This window comes from Heterodontus francisci, chromosome 24 (genome assembly GCF_036365525.1).
Source record: "Heterodontus francisci isolate sHetFra1 chromosome 24, sHetFra1.hap1, whole genome shotgun sequence".
Taxonomy (NCBI): domain Eukaryota; kingdom Metazoa; phylum Chordata; class Chondrichthyes; order Heterodontiformes; family Heterodontidae; genus Heterodontus; species Heterodontus francisci.
Window position 1 is genome coordinate 74159615 of NC_090394.1, and position 17479 is coordinate 74177093.

General features: G+C 42.5%; 1 protein-coding gene across 7 annotated transcripts in view; it reads right to left on the reverse strand.

Annotated features, from left to right (window-relative positions):
• The window catches only part of rsph10b (radial spoke head 10 homolog B), a 103692-nt gene extending 88028 nt beyond the window's left edge, over positions 1-15664 (reverse strand). For 5 of the 7 annotated variants that reach the window (XM_068056585.1, XM_068056582.1, XM_068056589.1 and 2 more), the window contains exons 1-8: positions 15343-15664; positions 12915-12990; positions 11381-11449; positions 10327-10500; positions 9564-9649; positions 6525-6645; positions 5626-5802; positions 1551-1692 (exon numbers count right to left, since the gene is read on the reverse strand). In XM_068056585.1, coding sequence (XP_067912686.1) covers positions 1551-1692; positions 5626-5802; positions 6525-6645; positions 9564-9649; positions 10327-10500; positions 11381-11449; positions 12915-12990; positions 15343-15620 — 1123 coding nt within the window. In that variant the 5' untranslated portion in view covers positions 15621-15664. Of the gene's footprint in view, positions 1-1550; positions 1693-5625; positions 5803-6524; positions 6646-9563; positions 9650-10326; positions 10501-11380; positions 11450-12914; positions 13015-13090; positions 13168-13352 lie in introns of those variants that run through there. The other 2 variants (XM_068056587.1, XM_068056588.1) reach the window with 2 other exon arrangements.
• Positions 15665-17479: the final 1815 nt, after the last annotated feature.

The following is a 17479-nucleotide window of genomic DNA, read 5'->3' on the forward strand; positions in this document are numbered from 1 at the left end:
GGAGAAAGTGAAGGCGCATGGGGTCCAGGGTGTACTAGCTAGATGGATAAAGAACTGGCTGGGCAACAGGAGATAGAGAGTAGCAGTGGAAGGGAGTTTCTCAAAATGGAGACGTGTGACCAGTGGTGTTCCACAGGGATCCGTGCTGGGACCACTGTTGTTTGTGATATACATAAATGATTTGGAGGAAAGTATAGGTGGTCTGATTAGCAAGTTTGCAGACGACACTAAGATTGGTGGAGTAGCAGATAGTGAAGGGGACTGTCAGAGAATACAGCAGAATATAGATAGATTGGAGAGTTGGGCAGAGAAATGGCAGATGGAGTTCAATCTGGGCAAATGCGAGGTGATGCATTTTGGAAGATCCAATTCAAGAGTGAACTATACAATAAATGGAAAAGTCCTGGGGAAAATTGATGTACAGAGAGATTTGGGTGTTCAGGTCTATTGTTCCCTGAACGTGGCAACGCAGGTCAATAGAGTGGTCAAGAAGGCATACGGCATGCTTTCCTTCATCGGACGGGGTATTGAGTACAAGAGTTGGCAGGTCATGTTACAGTTGTATAAGACTTTGGTTCGGCCACATTTGGAACACTGCGTGCAGTTCTGGTCGCCACATTACCAAAAGGATGTAGATGCTTTGGAGAGGGTGCAGAGGAGGTTCACCAGGATGTTGCCTGGTATGGAGGGCACTAGCTATGAAGAGAGGGTGAGTAGATTAGGATTATTTTCATTAGAAAGACGGAGGTTGAGGGGGGACCTGATTGAGGTGTACAAAATCATGAGAGGTGTCGACAGAGTGGATAGCAAGAAGCTTTTTCCCAGAGTGGGGGATTCAATTACTAGGGGTCATGAGTTCAAAGTGAGAGGGGAAAAGTTTAAGGGGGATATGCGTGGAAAGTTCTTTACGCAGAAGGTGGTGGGTGCCTGGAACGTGTTGCCAGCGGAGGTGGTAGACGCGGGCACGATAGCGTCTTTTAAGATGTATCTAGACAGATACATGAATGGGCAGGAAGCAAAGAGATACAGACCCTTAGAAAATAGGCGACAGGTTTAGATAGAGGATCTGGATCGGCGCAGGCTTGGAGGGCCGAAGGGCCTGTTCCTGTGCTGTAATTTTCTTTGTTCTTTGTTTCTTTTTCAAGTCTGACACTTTCCTCGCTGCCTCCTGACACACCTCTCCCTCGTCCATCCAACCCCACTCCTCCCGCCACTCCGGCTGCTGTAGGTTTCGGCAACTCTGATGCTGCAACACCATCCACCCTAACCCCAGAACCCGCACTCCCAAGCCTGCAACTTCCTTCACTAATTTCTCTGCACCGAGCTGATAGATGTGGCACACAAAATGGCATAATCACTCAAGATGTAATTTCCATACCATGATAATGGCGCATGCCGTAGATACACCATTACTATGGTGCACGTTTGCAACAAAATTAATGCCCGTTGTTTCATTTCTAAAGTATGGTGGGAGAGAAGACTGTACAGATTGTGCTTATTTGTGCTGGTTTGAAAACTAAGCCTTTCTACATCTCTGCAAAAACTCTTACCAGTTTCAAGTGGCGATTGGGTGCGTATAGTACTGAGGTCTGGTGTGTTCGTTCCATCAATTGAAAAATTAGGAAACTCTACCATACGATCTTCAAAAAACTCTCCCTCAAAAGTACGACCATTCTTAAATGTGAATGTCCCCTGAAGTTATCAAAGGTAAAAGTCCTGATTTAATTATTCGGACTTAATCAGTCTGAGAATACCATATTGGCAAACTACATTAATTGCCTACTACGGCACGTCAATCTGGAGAAAACAACCGTGCATTTTCCAAAATTGTGTCTTACTTCAAATTTTCAGCAGGTGCAAGAAAGACAGCAATTTATGTATACATTTTATAATATTTGATTTGTATCATTTTCAAGAGAGCAGAATTGTTATCTAGAGAGGGAATGCCTTTTTTAAATAGAGTTAATTTAATTAAGTGTCTGTTTGGCTCAGAGTTAGTACACTTAGAAAGTGAGTCTGGGGAACTAATAATGGATAATAAGGAGATGGCAGATGAATTGAACAGTTATTTTGCATTGTTGGAGCTGCGGGCTGACAAGTCCCCGGGTCCTGATGGACTTCATCCTAGGGTTTTAAAAGAAGTGGCTAGTGAGATAGTTGATCAGGGAGACAGAAGCAGGAAACTACAGGCCAGTTGGCTTAACATCTGTCATAGGGAAGATGTTAGAAGCTATTATTAAAGATGTTATAGCAGGGAACTTAGAAAAGTTCAAGGTAATCTGGCAGAGTCAACAAGATTTTGTGAAAGGGAAATTATATTGAACTAATTTATTGGAGTTCTTTGAAGAAGTAACATGTGCTATGGATAAAGGGGAACCGGTGGATGCACTGTATTTAGATTTCCAGAAGGCAGTTAATAAGGTGCCACATCAAAGGTTATTGTGGAAAATAAAAGCTCATGGTGTAGGGGGTAACATATTGACATGGATAGAAGATTGGCTAGCTAACAGAAAATAGAGAGTAGGCATAAATGGGTCATTTTCTGGTTGGCAAGATGTAATGAGTGGTGTGCCACAGAGATCAGTGCTGGGGCCTTAACTTTTTACAATTTATATAAATGACTTGGATGAAGGGACCGAAGGTATGGTTGCTAAATTTGCTGATGACACAATGATAGGTAGGAAAGTAGAGGACATAAGGAGGCTACAAAGGGATATAGATAGGTTAAGTGAGTGGAGAAAGATCTGGCAAATGGATTATAATGTGGGAAAATGTGAAATTGTCCACTCAGGCAGGAAAAATAAAAAAGAAGCATAATTATCTAAATGGTGAGAAATTGCAGAGCTCTGAGATGCAGAGAGATCTGGGTGTCCTAGTGCATGAATCGCAAAAGGTTACTATGCAGGTACAGCACGTAATTAGGAAAGCTAGTAGAATGTTATCGTTTATTGCGAGGGGAATTGAATACAAAAGTATACAGGGCATTGGTGAGACCACATCTGGAGTACTGTGTACAGTATTGGTCTCCTTATTTAAGGAAGGATGTAAATGCATTGGAAGCAGTTCAGAGAAGGTTTACTAGACTAATACCTGGAATGGGCGGATTGTCTTATGAGGAAAGATTGGACAGTCTAGGCTTGTATCCGGGGGTTTAGAAGAGTAAGAGGTGACTTGATTGAAATATATAAGATGCTGAGGGGTCTTGACAGGGTGGATGTGGAAAAGATGTTTCCTCTTGTGGAGAATCGAAAACTAGGGGTCACTATTTAACAATAAGGGGTCACCCATTTAAGATAGAGATGAGGAGAAATTTTTTCTCGCAGTGGTTCATGAGTCTTTGGAATTCTCTTCCTCAAAAGGCAGTGGGAGCAGAAGCCTTGAATATTTTTGAGGCAGAGGTAGATAGATTCTGATAAGCCAGAGGTGAAAGGTTTTCGGGGGTAGGCGGGAATGTGGAGTAATCAGTTCAGCCATGAACTTATTGGGCTGAATTTTACCAGCCCCTCAACACCGTGGGTTGCGGCCAGGGGGCCTGTAAAATTCTGCAGGGAGAGGCCCGCCTCGACCCCTGGCGTTGGATAGGCCCGCCGCATATTACCGGCGGTGGGGGGACCTTAATGCGGTCCCCCCTCAGCCAAGTGGCAGGGCCTTCATCTAAATATTTAAATTAACAATAATAAGATGTAAATTAGGTTACCTGCAGGCAACGGCCGTCCCACGCTGATTTTACGGCCGCCGAACGCAGCTCATGCGCCTTCGGAACTCCATACAGAGTTCCAAGGCAAGACACTGGTGGGGAGGGGGGAGGAATAGAATTTTCATGGCAGGAGGGGTGAGGGAGCGGGGAAAACAATTTTTGTTGGCTTTGGGGATGGTGGGAAGGGGTTGAGGGTCAAAGGGAACAAATTTCGGGGAGGAAAGTTTGGGATATCAATAAAAGTTTATTATGGGGGGAGAGGGCAATTTATATATAAATTACCCATTGGGGGCGTGGGAGACAGGATTTAGAGTAGAAATAAAATTTTATTTTTATTTCCGTGAGACTGGGACTGTTAAATATTAAAATGTTACTGAAGGACTTGAAGCCCTTTAAAAAAGACTTCTGCACGGTGCCGCCGGACGCCGTTGCCAGGGACACGGCGGCCGCCCCCTCTACATTATTGAGGGTGGCCGCTCCACCCCCACTATTTAAATCAGCCCCCGCGCGTAATATCGTGGGGGCTGTGTGGTGGCACTTTCATGTCGGAAGGCCGCCGCTCTCACAGCGCGCTGCTGATAAAATTCAGCCCATTGAATGGCGGTGCAGGCCTAAGGGGCCGAGTGGCCTACTTAGCGTCATAGAGTTTTACAGCACAGAAACAGGCCCTTCGAACCAACGCGCCTGCACCTGCCATCAAGCACCTATCCAAACTAATCCCATTTTCCAGCACTTGGCCCGTAGCCTTGTATACTATGGCATTTCAAGTGCTCATCTAAGTACTTCTTAAATGTTGTGAGTGTTCCTGCCTCTACCACAGCTTCAGGCAGTGTGTTCCAGATTCCAACCACCCGCTGGGTGAAAAAGTTTTTCCTCAACTCCCCTCTAATCCTCCTGCCCCTTACCTTAAATCTATGCCCCCGGTTATTGAAAAAGTTTCTTCCTATCTATCCTATCAATGTCCCTCATAATTTTGTGTACCTCAATCAGGTCCCCCCTCAGCCTTCTCTGCTCCAAGGAAAACAATCCTAACCTATCTAGTCTCTCTTCATAACTGAAATGCTCCAGCCCACGCAACATTCTGGTGAATCTCCTCTGCACCCTCTCCATTGCAATCACATTCTTCCTACAGTGTGGTAACCAGAACTGTACACAGTACTCCAGCTGTGGCCGAACTAGTGTTTTATACAGCTCTATCATAACCTCCCTGCTCTTATATTCTATGCCTCGGCTAATAAAGGCAAGTATCCTATACGCCTTCCTAACTTTATCTACCTGTGCTGCTGCCTTCAGTGATCTTAACTTCTGCTCCTAATTCATACGTTCGCAAGTCCCCTCTAAATTAGAAAGTCATGGGTTCATGGACATCATCTGGGATATTTTAAGGAATTCAGGGTGAAATTCCTCTTTGAATGATGAGCAGAGAATGCTTGCTTTTGTCCTTAATTAACAAACTGATAATGAAATCCCATTCTCAGAATCCAATGTTTCACAGTTCCCAACAATTTTGTTCCTGGGTTTCTAACTTCAGAACAAAACAATCATTTCATCCTTTAATCTTGTCAAGGGCTAACTAAAATGTTTTTTAAGAAGCAAATATGTTTTTCACCCAGAATCCTTTCTCTAAAATGATACCATCAAAATGGGAACAGATATCTTTGTTTACAGGACTCAGGAAGAAAATTAAGAATTCTAAATAATTTTTAAAATGGTACATAAATTCTGCTACAACATCTGAAATAAAAATAGAAAATTCTGGAAATACTCAACAGGTCAGGCAGCATCTGTGGAGAGAGAAACAGAGTTAACATTTCAGGTCTGTGACCTTTCATCAAAGGATTTTGCTGCTGCTTTCCAAAGGCTATTGATTGTACAGCAAAAGCAATTGCAGATTAAAAAAAAGTCAGCGGTTATTGGAAGAAACTTACCAAACCATGCTTCTTGTTTGACGCCCATTCTCCAGAGTACACTGCTCCGTTGGCATAGAAGAACTTACCATGCCCTTGCCGGGTTCCCATCACAAATTCCCCAACATATTGGTTCCTCTGTGGATACTGACTACCTGGCACCCTCTTCAGCAACCAGGTGTGGGTGCCAAACCCATGCTGAAACAAGAAAGAAAGTCTAATGGAAAAGCTTCAAAAACAGTTCACTTGGACAATATAAACTCTATTTTCCAATGCAGTTAGTTACCAACAATGTGCAGCTGTTAATTACTGACAGCATGGTAACTGTTAGTTACTGGCTATTCATTGCTGCTGGCAATGTATGCCTGTTAGTTCTGACAATGCATGCCCAATAATTGTGTGCATGCAAACATGCGCACCAACACACTGATGAATGCAGATATACAGACAGGTGCACAGAAAGACACACACAAAACTATCTTTCACTCCGACCCTGCAATATAATTTGCTTCGAGATGGTGGGAAGAGTTTGGTTTCTCTTGAACAATATGCAGCACATGCAGCTTCTATACCTTATGGGCACTTCTATTATAAATAGCATAAATATAAATCAATAACTAGTACTGTCCCTGTATATAATGTAATAGAGTATACTGAGAATTGGCATATATGAAAAAACCTATACCTCTTCCATGCTGTACTATATACTTAGCATTGAATTTATGAATAATCATGCAACTTCTGTTATATATATCATACTCCATATATAGTGTATATAAACTGCACTATACATAGTGCTCTTAGTTTTCATCTCTGAATACAGTTGCATAGTTACTATATAGACCTTTGCTGTACCTGCCCTGGCAGAGTTGGATGGGACAGTGTAATCATCAGAAAGTTTAACAGGCCTCGAATCCTACCTGTATGCCATTTTCCCACTGGCCTGCGTATTCTTCATTAGTAGAAATCCAACTCATGGTGCCTTCCCCATGGCGTTGAAAATTTTTCCATTCCCCTTCATACACATTCCCACTCTTATACCTAGGGAGACATGTGCATATTACAGAGCGCATAACACTGAATATCTGTACGCTGCCCTTTATGAAATGTTCGATTACATCCCAAACCTATGGGGAAAGAGGTTTTCATCTACTAGTCACCAGAATAAAAAGGTGTCTTGTCCAGCAACAACCTCGCCCCACTGGTTTGGTTTCTGGTCTCTGCTAAATCAGATTGGATTGTGCTAGAAACACCACAGTGTCCTCTGTGTCCCTACACTAAGGAGGGTGAGAGTGGGGGCAGGAGTGGGGGAAATCAACCAGTTCCTGATTGCCATTCAATGAATTGTTGGAACAAGTGCACGTGGATGTCAGGATAGGACAGCATCAGGGTTAGAGGTTACGCTTTCCAGAATCAAATATCCCACTCTCCAGGTTTACACATGAATAATGGGCACTTGGACTAAGTACCAATATCTGCGTGAGTCTGAAAGAGTAGGAGATTCGGGGTTTGGTGGGGGGAGAGGGAGGGGGGGGGGGTGGGGAGAGACAGAAAGTGTCATGTTCACTGTAATGAGACTTCTGAACGTTACTTGAGCTGATGGCTGTTAGGTAATTTCGTGCAAAGTAAAAATATTTTCTGGTAACAGAAATACACAAAACCACAGTCAGCAGCAATGTAACAGAGTGGGCATGTAATATGACTCGGAAGCTCCCAGCTGCCAGTTAATGGGATACAGGAACAACTTGGACGCTGCACTCAAAACAAAACCATTAAGTGCAAAAATTGTTTAAGAGAACTGTGAATAGAGAAGGTTATTGAGCCCACCGAGTCTGCTTCTTCTGACCGAAGTTTGCATGTAATAATTTTCAGTTAATTCACCAACAGGGAAAACTAGCTTGTCCAGTGGAATTGGTACACTTTCCTTTCGGCTCTTCACCATTTCGACCCAGTTCACAACAACAATAACTTGCAGTTATTCAGCATTTTTAATGGAGTAAGATGTCCCCAGGCATCCTCATCCGGTTTGTACTTGTAGGGAAAGTCTTTCTCGCAAATGATCACAAAAGTTCACAAGAAAAATTATTTTAATTAATATAAATTTTACATAATATTGAAGACAGCATAAACCTGCTTAATGTCTTTCTTTAAAATGCATGCATGTAGAGCCTTTGGCATTGAATATAGTCTATGCCTTTTAATTCAGTCACTTAATTCAAATTATCAATAATTTATATAATTAGAACATTAGAACATTACAGCGCAGTACAGGCCCTTCGGCCCTCAATGTTGCGCCGACCTGTGAAACCATCTGACCTACACTATTCCATTTTCATCCATATGTCTATCCAATGACCACTTAAATGCCCTTAAAGTTGGCGAGTCTACTACTGTTGCAGGCAGGGCGTTCCACGCCCCTACTACTCTCTGAGTAAAGAAACTACCTCTAACATCTGTCCTATATCTATCACCCCTCAACTTAAAGCTATGTCCCCTCGTGTTTGCCATCACCATCCGAGGAAAAAGTCTCTCACTATCCACCCTATCTAACCCTCTGATTATCTTATATGTCTCTATTAAGTCACCTCTCCTCCTCCTTCTCTCCAACGAAAACAACCTCAAGTCCCTCAGCCTTTCCTCGTAAGACCTTCCCTCCATACCAGGCAACATCCTAGTAAATCTCCTCTGCACCCTTTCCAAAGCTTCCACATCCTTCCTATAATGCGGTGACCAGAACTGCATGCAATACTCCAGGTGCGGCCTCACCAGAGTTTTGTACAGCTGCAGCATGACCTCGTGGCTCCGAAACTCGATCCCCCTACTAATAAAAGCTAACACACCATATGCCTTCTTAACAGCCCTATTAACCTGGGTAGCAACCTTCAGGGATTTATGCACCTGGACACCAAGATCTCTCTGTTCATCTACACGACCAAGAATCTTCCCATTAGCCCAGTACTCTGCATTCCTGTTACTCCTTCCAAAGTGAATCACCTCACACTTTTCCGCATTAAACTCCATTTGCCATCTCACAGCCCAGCTCTGCAGCCTATCTATGTCCCTCTGTACCCTACAACATCCTTCGGCACTATCCACAACTCCACCGACCTTCATGTCATCCGCAAATTTACTAACCCACCCTTCTACACCCTCATCCAGGTCATTTATAAAAATGATAAACAGCAGTGGCCCCAAAACAGATCCTTGCAGGACACCACTAGTAACTAAACTCCAGGATGAACATTTGCCATCAACCATCACCCTTTGTCTTCTTTCAGCTAGTCAATTTCTGATCCAAAGCTCTAAATCACCTTCAACCCCATACTTCCGTATTTTCTGCAATAGCCTACCATGGGGAACCTTATCAAACGCCTTACTGAAATCCATATACACCACATCCACTGCTTTATCCTCATCCACCTGTTTGGTCACCTTCTCAAAAAACTCAATAAGGTTTGTGAGGCACGACCTACCCTTCACAAAACCGTGCTGACTATCGCTAATGAACTTATTCTTTTCAAGATGATTATAAATCCTATCTCTTATAACCTTTTCCAACATTTTACCCACAACCGAAGTAAGGCTCACAGGTCTATAATTACCAGGGCTGTCTCTACTCCCCTTCTTGAACAAGGGGACAACATTTGCTATCCTCCAGTCTTCCGGCACTATTCCTGTCAACAATGACGACATAAAGATCAAGGATAAAGGCTCTGCAATCTCCTCCCTGGCTTCCCAGAGAATCCTAGGATAAATCCCATCTGGCCCAGGGGATTTATCTATTTTCACACTTTCCAAAATTGCTAACACCTCCTCCTTGTTTAAATGCTAAATTCAGACTTTGCTGTGTTACTTACAATGTTTAATTTAAATTACTGAATAATACCTTTTTTACACAAGGAAGAATTGAACTGACAGTAGCCCGCAACCAAAATAAATTTCCTTGGAAATATACTTGCCGTCTTATACCCCAGCCTTCCCTGACATTGTTCACCCAGTCACCTTGATACCATGAGCTCCCTTCTTTGTTGTAGTTTATGGTGCCCTAGAAAGCAAGAACGCAGCAATGTGCAAAGCACAAATGTAAATCACAAATGCAGCAAAACCTGTCATTCTGTTCTCTTCTGCTTAAATATACTCTGAACTGAAGGGTACCCAATGGTTCTCTGATATAATTAAGTAAGGCCCTCATCAAAACTTTATGATGTGGCTTGGTTAGATTTCTGTCCTCAGTCTGTTTCTACCTCTCTCACACACAAAACCTATAGTCTTTCTCTTTCTCATGATCCCACACATTCAAACTTCTGAGTCTTTTTCTTAAATACAGACATACACACATAAAAATCTTCTCTTGGTCGCTCTGGGTTGGATTCCAAATTAGTGGCAACTAATACTGAACGAAAGGCAGTTCAGTGCTGTGCATGGCTGCCCCTAGGAACTCTTCTGAAACTGGCCAAACCCATTTCACTTTGGATTCTTACAGCCAGCAGATTGTAGACAATTTCATCCCCATCAGTATGGACTAAATTCAAACCAGATTTGCAGAGGTAAAAGCATTGCCTTAACCCACAGTGGCATCCAGTCCTCTAATCATAATGAGTTTTTGAACTTAAAAGTTTTTAACTACCTTAAGGCTCTTAAAATTTTTCTGAATGGTAATATCGGCTACAACTCGACACTTAAAAGAAAAACAATAACATACAATGAGAAGTTTGCTCTTACCTTCCCATGTCTCTTGGCTTGGTGCCACTCTCCAGTGTAAGAAATGGACTGATCAGCACTTGTGAATTTCCCCTGTCCATGGCGTATTCCATTTAGCACCTCGCCAACATACGTGCTGCCATCTGTCCATGTGTAGGTGCCATGGCCTGTAGGGGTATTCATTGAAAAATCTCCCTATAGAATAAAATTTAAATTACATTTAAGGTATGAAGTCCTAATTATTCAGTATTGAGAGAATCATGGATATACAGGGCTAGACACACTTAACTATTTGAAATAAACTGGTCCAAACAGATAATCTTAAGTTGGAGACTAAAGAAAGAAAGACTTGCAATTATAAAGTGCCTTTTATGACCGCAAAACTTCCCAAAGTGCTTTACTGCCAAACAAATACATTTGAAGTGAAGTCATCGTTGTAATTTAGAAAACACAGCAGCTGATTTGGGTACAGCAAGGTCCCACAAACAGCAACGTGATAACGACCAGATCATATTTTGTGATGTTGGTTAAGGGATAAATATTGACCAGGACACTGGGGAGAACTTCCTCGTTCTTCTTCAAAATAGTGCCTTGGGTGTACTCTTACATCCAACTGAAAGGTCCGATGGGGCCTTGCTTTATAGTCTCACCTGAAAGACGGCACCTCCGAGAGTGCCGCACTCCCTCGGCACTGCACTGGGAGTGTCAGCTTGGAGTGGGACTTGAACACACAATGTTTAAAGGCAAATACAATTCATTGGTTGAAACATCCTGAGGTCATGAAAAAAATAAACACAAGGTCTTTCTTTCTTTAACAAAAATCCAACAGCTGACTCCTACGTCTGATGATGTCCAGGCAGCGCCAAAACCCAAATCTAAACTAACAACAATGCGATATTACATAAAGCAAGAAGATTTTGCAGCAATTACAGTGTAGAACTGTATATCTTATCGACACAAACATATTCACTAATTTGTTAATCTCATTATATCTCTATTTGCTGATCAGTAGGCATGTATTCCATATCAGTTTGAAAAGACTGAGAACACTGATGTTGCCTTGGCATTTTCTTACTTCATACTTTATTCCGTTCTTCCATGTGTAAGTGCCTCTACCATGCATAAGGCCTTCAGAAAACATGCCCTATGGGAAAACATTAAAGGAACAACTCTTACAACATTACAGAAAATGTCACAAAATTTTAACACTTGTGGAAAGTAGTGATGGCAATCGTGATATGGTAACAGTGGGGATCGCGGTGGGGCAGTAATGGGCAGCAGTGCTTTAATTGAGTGTTCCTCCCAGCTCCACATTCAGGTAAGTAACTTTAAACAGTTACCCCTTGTTGATGTGATCTGTTAGGCCATCTGTAGGCCTGATCACCCTAAATGCAGTTGACACCACTACCTCAGGGAAAACCAATACTGCAGATGGGCTTCAAACAGGTTTTTGGCCCATTGTTTGCATGAGTTTATTTGCTGAGATTCAATCTTGGCCTGCCAATGACTGTATTCACCCATTGGTAACCATACTTTTCTTAATTTGACATGATTTTGTGGGAAAAAAGATTGTAGTGGCTGAAGTGAATGTTGCAACTTTCTTATTAATTAAAATAGTTTTTTGTTTACTTGTATAGGATTAATATTACATTGATTCAGCTACTGTGATGTTTGAGTTTTATTTCAATATCACAGCAACTGAGCACTAAACTTTCAGAACTAGATTGTACGAGGTATACATTTCTCTGGCCTGCTGAGGGTTAAATTCTTTGTGTAACATTGAACAAGTTCACTAAATTCAAAAACTATTTGTACAGAGTTCCATTGAACTCATCTGATTATTTCCTTTGGTCAACTGACAGAAGCAGAAAAGCTAATTCGGTAGGTGAAGCAGACATAAGTAACAAGGCTAGACATCCTACTGTTTGGCTAACAATACCATTAATGGGAGCATATTCTAACCAGTGACAGAGACCTGACTGAAGGAAGGATATACTTGCCTTAGAAGGGGTGCAATGAAGGTTCGCTAGATTGATTCTTGGAATGATAAGGTTGTCTTGTGAGGAGATTGAGCAGAATGGACCTATATTCCCTGGAGTTTAGAAGAATGAGGTAATCTCGTTGAAATACATAAATTTCTTACAGGGCTTGACAGGATAGATGCTGAGAGGCTGTTTCCTCCTGCTAGAAAGTCTAGAACTAAGGATCATAGTCTCAGAATAAGGTGCTGGCCATTTTGAACTGAGATGAGGGGAAATTTCTTCACTAAGAGGATTGTGAATCTTTGGAACTCTCTGTCCCAGAGGGTGGTGAATGCTCAGTCCATGAGTATATTCAAAACTGATATCAATAAATATTTGGGCACAGAGGGAATTTAGGGGTATGGGGACAGGGCGGGAAAGTGGAGTTGATGATCTTATTGAACGGCGGATCAGGCTCGAGGGGCCGTATGGACTACTCCTGCTAGTATTTCATAGTTCTTATGGCCTCAATTGATACAACATTCTGAATGAAAATTCCTCAACAATAATCATCACACAGAGAATTCAAATTTCTGCTCTGAAGGTGGATGTTGAACAAAAACGAACTGAAAGCTGAACTCCACTTACTTCATAGACATGGCCTCCTTGGAAATGGGCAATCCCTATGCCTTCATAAAGGCCTCGTATTGTTTCTCCCTCATAGCTTTAAAAGAAATGATTATAAGATCTTTTATAAGATAGAAATACAGTAGCTCATTTCACTGCAATCGATCAACATGGTTGTTTCATAACTTCATACTCACTAAATTACATCAGTGATAAATGGGTCTTCATTAACACCCTCAGTTCCAGAGAATTGTCTAGTTTTGTTAAAGTCACATGAGGGGCATGAGAAAAGACTTTTCTCCCAAATTGTTCTATGCACTTTTTGAGCAGCTGGCTCAGAACAGGGTTTGTTGAAGCTTGGGAGTTGGTGTTTAATTAGAGCTGATGCACAAACCAGATAAAGGAAAGGGACTTGGTCCAAGAGAAAAGGATTCACAGTTTTGAAAAATAAAAACTTACAGGCAGTTGTTAAAGGTTTTTTTTCTTGATTGGCAAATTTCAGGTATTAACACAGTGTGCTCCTACTTTGCTTTATTAAAAGTCTGAACATAGCAAATGCTCATGTAAATGTGTTCAACAGAACCAAACCCAAGGCCACGATACAGCAAAAAAAAGCATAAAACCACTTTAAAGTTATGCAATACAAACAAAATGCTGGAAACACTCAGCAGGTCTGGCAGCAAGTGTGGAGAGAGAAACAAGAGTTAACGTTTCAGGCTGATAACTTTTCATCAGAGCTGGAAGAAGTTAGGGATGAACAGCATTTAGCAAGTACAAAGCAAGGGAAAAGTTTTGGGGGAGAGGGGGCGTGAAGCACAGGAAGAACAGAAAGGAAAGATCTGCAATAGGATAGAAGGCAGGAGTGAATAAATAGCAAAAGTGATGATGGTGTAAAGCAAAATGAGATAACAATGGATCAAGTATAGAATCAAAAGAGGTGTACATAGTCACAGAATGTCCGAGAGAAAATGGAAGCAGTGGTTAAGCTCTAAAGTTATTATGCAAGATTGCTTGTCAATCCTTCACCAGACCACCTCCAAATCAATCAAATATGCCAGTATAGCATAAATTGCGCAAGTTGCCATCCTTTGCCATGTCTAAAACTGGAAAGAATAGGAGCATGGGCAGGGATTGTGGCTTAAGTTATTTGAAAACCACATAATCAAAAGGGATGGAAGCAGGTGGAAAAATGGAATGCTGCTCTAAGAAATCTAACCGTTAGTGGCTGCTTTTTATTTTAATACATTGCAGGACACCCCATGTAAAATTCAGTCTGACCACCAATTGTGTGTAATATTGCTGTTACATACTAGAAGCCCTCAGTAGATTCAGTCAGCATCTGTGGGGAAGCTTCCATGACCAGTGGACACTGTGGACTGGAGGGAATACTGGATGTAATATTATTTAATTTTATGTGTTTCCTTTATTTTATGATTTAGTTCTTTATTAGCTGTGCCCTAAAAAGGGGGCACTTTTGTTAAGTCAATCGTTTGCTGACACTGGGGTAACCCAGTGTCTCCTTATGGGTTTATTTAGAAAAGTTATCTGTGGAGAGAACAGCTGAGTTCAAACATGGACTCTGTCAGAATTGTTCGGATAAAAGGTTCACATCTAAATGTTAATTCAGCTGTTCTCTCTGTGGATGCTGCCTGATCTATTGAATGTTTCATGCATATTACATAGAAGTTACAGCACAGAAACAGGCCATTCAGCCCAACTAGTCTCTGCTAGTGTTTATGCCCAAGACCCTCCTCCCACACCTTTTCATCTCATCATACCCTTCCTTGGGTGCTTATCTTAATGCCTCCACTATTCACTTCAACTACTCCTTGGGGTAGTGAGTTCCACACTCTAACCACTGCTTTCTGTTTTGTTTCAGATTCCCAGTTTGTTTTTAAGCTTTTTGTTACCACTTTATAAGTTGGCAAGTTTCAATTTTTAACAACATTGCTTCCCTTCAGGTGAACTGTAGAAGTTAGAAAGGTTATTAAATCCTATTCAGGATTGATTATTGAGAATGCAGGTACCAATGATTGATTGACAATGTGTGACTTGGTGGTTTGGGCTCAGGTTAAGATTTGGTCAGGTTAAGGATAGCAATATGAGTTAAAGATCAACAAAGTTAGTGGTTAGTTTAGAGTTCAGGTTAAGATTTGGGCTAGTGGTAGGAGATAAGGTCAGTTACTGGTGGATCCAGGTCCCTCATCCCTGTTCCAGGGGTTAGGATCAGTGGTTAGGTTTAGAGTGAAGATTAAAAATTGGGTTAACACCAGGGGTTAAGGTTAGTGGCTAGATTTAGAGTTCAGGTTAAGATTTGGGTTAGTGGTAACAGTTAAAGGTTATGATTTGTGGTTAGAGGTTAGTAAATGGCTAATAGCCAGCGTAGGGACGGGGCTTGTTTCTTCTGAACTGGTGATGAGCTCCAGTCAAACGTCGGGCGGAGCCGCACCTCGCCACGATTAATTTGGTCAGGGCGGGTTCCTCATAATAAACCGCCGGGGCCTGCTGCGACTGGCTGTGGAGCTCGGAGCCCTCGGGCGTGGCCTCCAGGTTGGCTTCATCCTGTTGCTCCGAGACCACCCGACACAACAAGTTTCCCTCCGAATGCACCGCATCGGACTCCGACAGGGCCTCCTCTGTCAGCTCGCCCGACTTCCCCTTCGTCACTTTCTCTTTCTCCTTCTCCTCCTTCTCCTTCCCCTTCTTCTTCTTTGATCCTTTTGCCATCTTGGTGTCGCCCCGAGCAACGCGGCCCCGCGGTTACCAGGGCAACTCCGCCGCGCGTGCGCACTCAAGAACTGCGGGTCGCTGCAAGGCTCAAAAATAAACGCACCAACATGCGCTTTAGAATTCAAAATAGGCAACCCGTTGTACATCCTGCAGATCACAATTATTTGATGCACAAACGTCCTGTTCGCATGTTTTCTTTTCCAGCTCTTAACGGATCTGCAATCTTTTTCATTATACGTGCAGGCGAATATCCAACTTTCTCCTCCACAGATGCTGATTCTGGCTAGGGTTTATATAGCGCCTTTCAGTCCTCAGGACGTCCCAAAGCTCCTTACAGCAAAGTAAGTACTTTTGAAGCGTAGTCACCATTGTAGTGTAGGAAATACCACAGTTAATTCCCACAAACAACAATGTGATAATGACCAGATAATCTGTTTTAGTGATGGTGATTGAGGGATAAATATTGGTCAGATCAAAGGTGGTGACTCTCCTGCTCTTCGATCCATGGGATCTCCTATGCTCACCTGAGGAAGCAGATGGAACCTTGGTTTAATGTCTCATGATTCTACTGGTACCAGTACTACATATACATTACCCAATCTATACACACACTTTGTGTGTACGATTCTGGACATTGATAAGGACAGTAGGTTTCCTTTCTTAAAGGGTATTACTGAACAACTGGGTGATTTTTTCTTAGATGACAACCCAACAGCTTCATGAGCACTTTTACTTACATTGGCTCATTTTATAGATTAAAAAAATGAATTCAAATTCTCATCCCACATGGTGATATTGGTACTCATGTTCTCTCGATCACTGGTCTATCCTAATCACCACACTATCATTCCGCCTACTGATTGGCTATTAAGCTGTAGGTTAGGGCTCAAACTGTAGATAATGCTGGAATTGCTCTTTGGGAAGGGTTGGTGATTCCAAAAAATATGTTTCCATGAATCAATTTTGGTGGGTTTGCAATCCAAGCACAGCAACATGTCCCATTGTGGTGGTTCTCTTGGTCTCAGTCACTGCAGTATTGTCAGGTCAGGTGTGGTCCTCTAATCAAAATCCAGTTATCTGTTTACTATTCATTGAATGATTCAGATTAGGGGGATATAAAGCATGTTTTCTATCATGTACAGCGCTGCTGCCCTATGTGCTCCTACAATTTAAATTCCTCATTCTCATTGCTAATTCTGTTGGATATGAAATACAAATCCAGTGGCTTCTTTTGAATTTTGTACCAATGTGTTAGAAACCACCCCCCCCCCCCCCCTCAAATTTCTCTTTATAACTTCTTTTGGGCCTCCTTATCTCGAGAGACAATGGATACGCGCCTGGAGATGGTCAGTGGTTTGTGAGGCAGCGCCTGGAGTGGCTATAAAGGCCAATTCTAGAGTGACAGGCTCTTCCACAGGTGCTGCAGAGAAATTTGTTTGTCGGGGCTGTTGCACAGTTGGCTCTCCCCTTGCGCTTCTGTCTTTTTTCCTGCCAACTACTAAGTGTCTTCGACTCGCCACATTTTAGCCCCGTCTTTATGGCTGCCCGCCAGCTCTGGCGAACGCTGGCAACTGACTCCCACGACTTGTGATCAATGTCACAGGATTTCATGTCGCGTTTGCAGACGTCTTTAAAGCGGAGACATGGACGGCCGGTGGGTCTGATACCAGTGGCGAGCTCGCTGTACAATGTGTCTTTGGGGATCCTGCCATCTTCCATGCGGCTCACATGGCCAAGCCATCTCAAGTGCCGCTGACTCAGTAGTGTGTACAAGCTGGGGATGTTGGCCGCCTCGAGGACTTCTGTGTTGGAGATACGGTCCTGCCACCTGATGCCAAGTATTCTCCGGAGGCAGC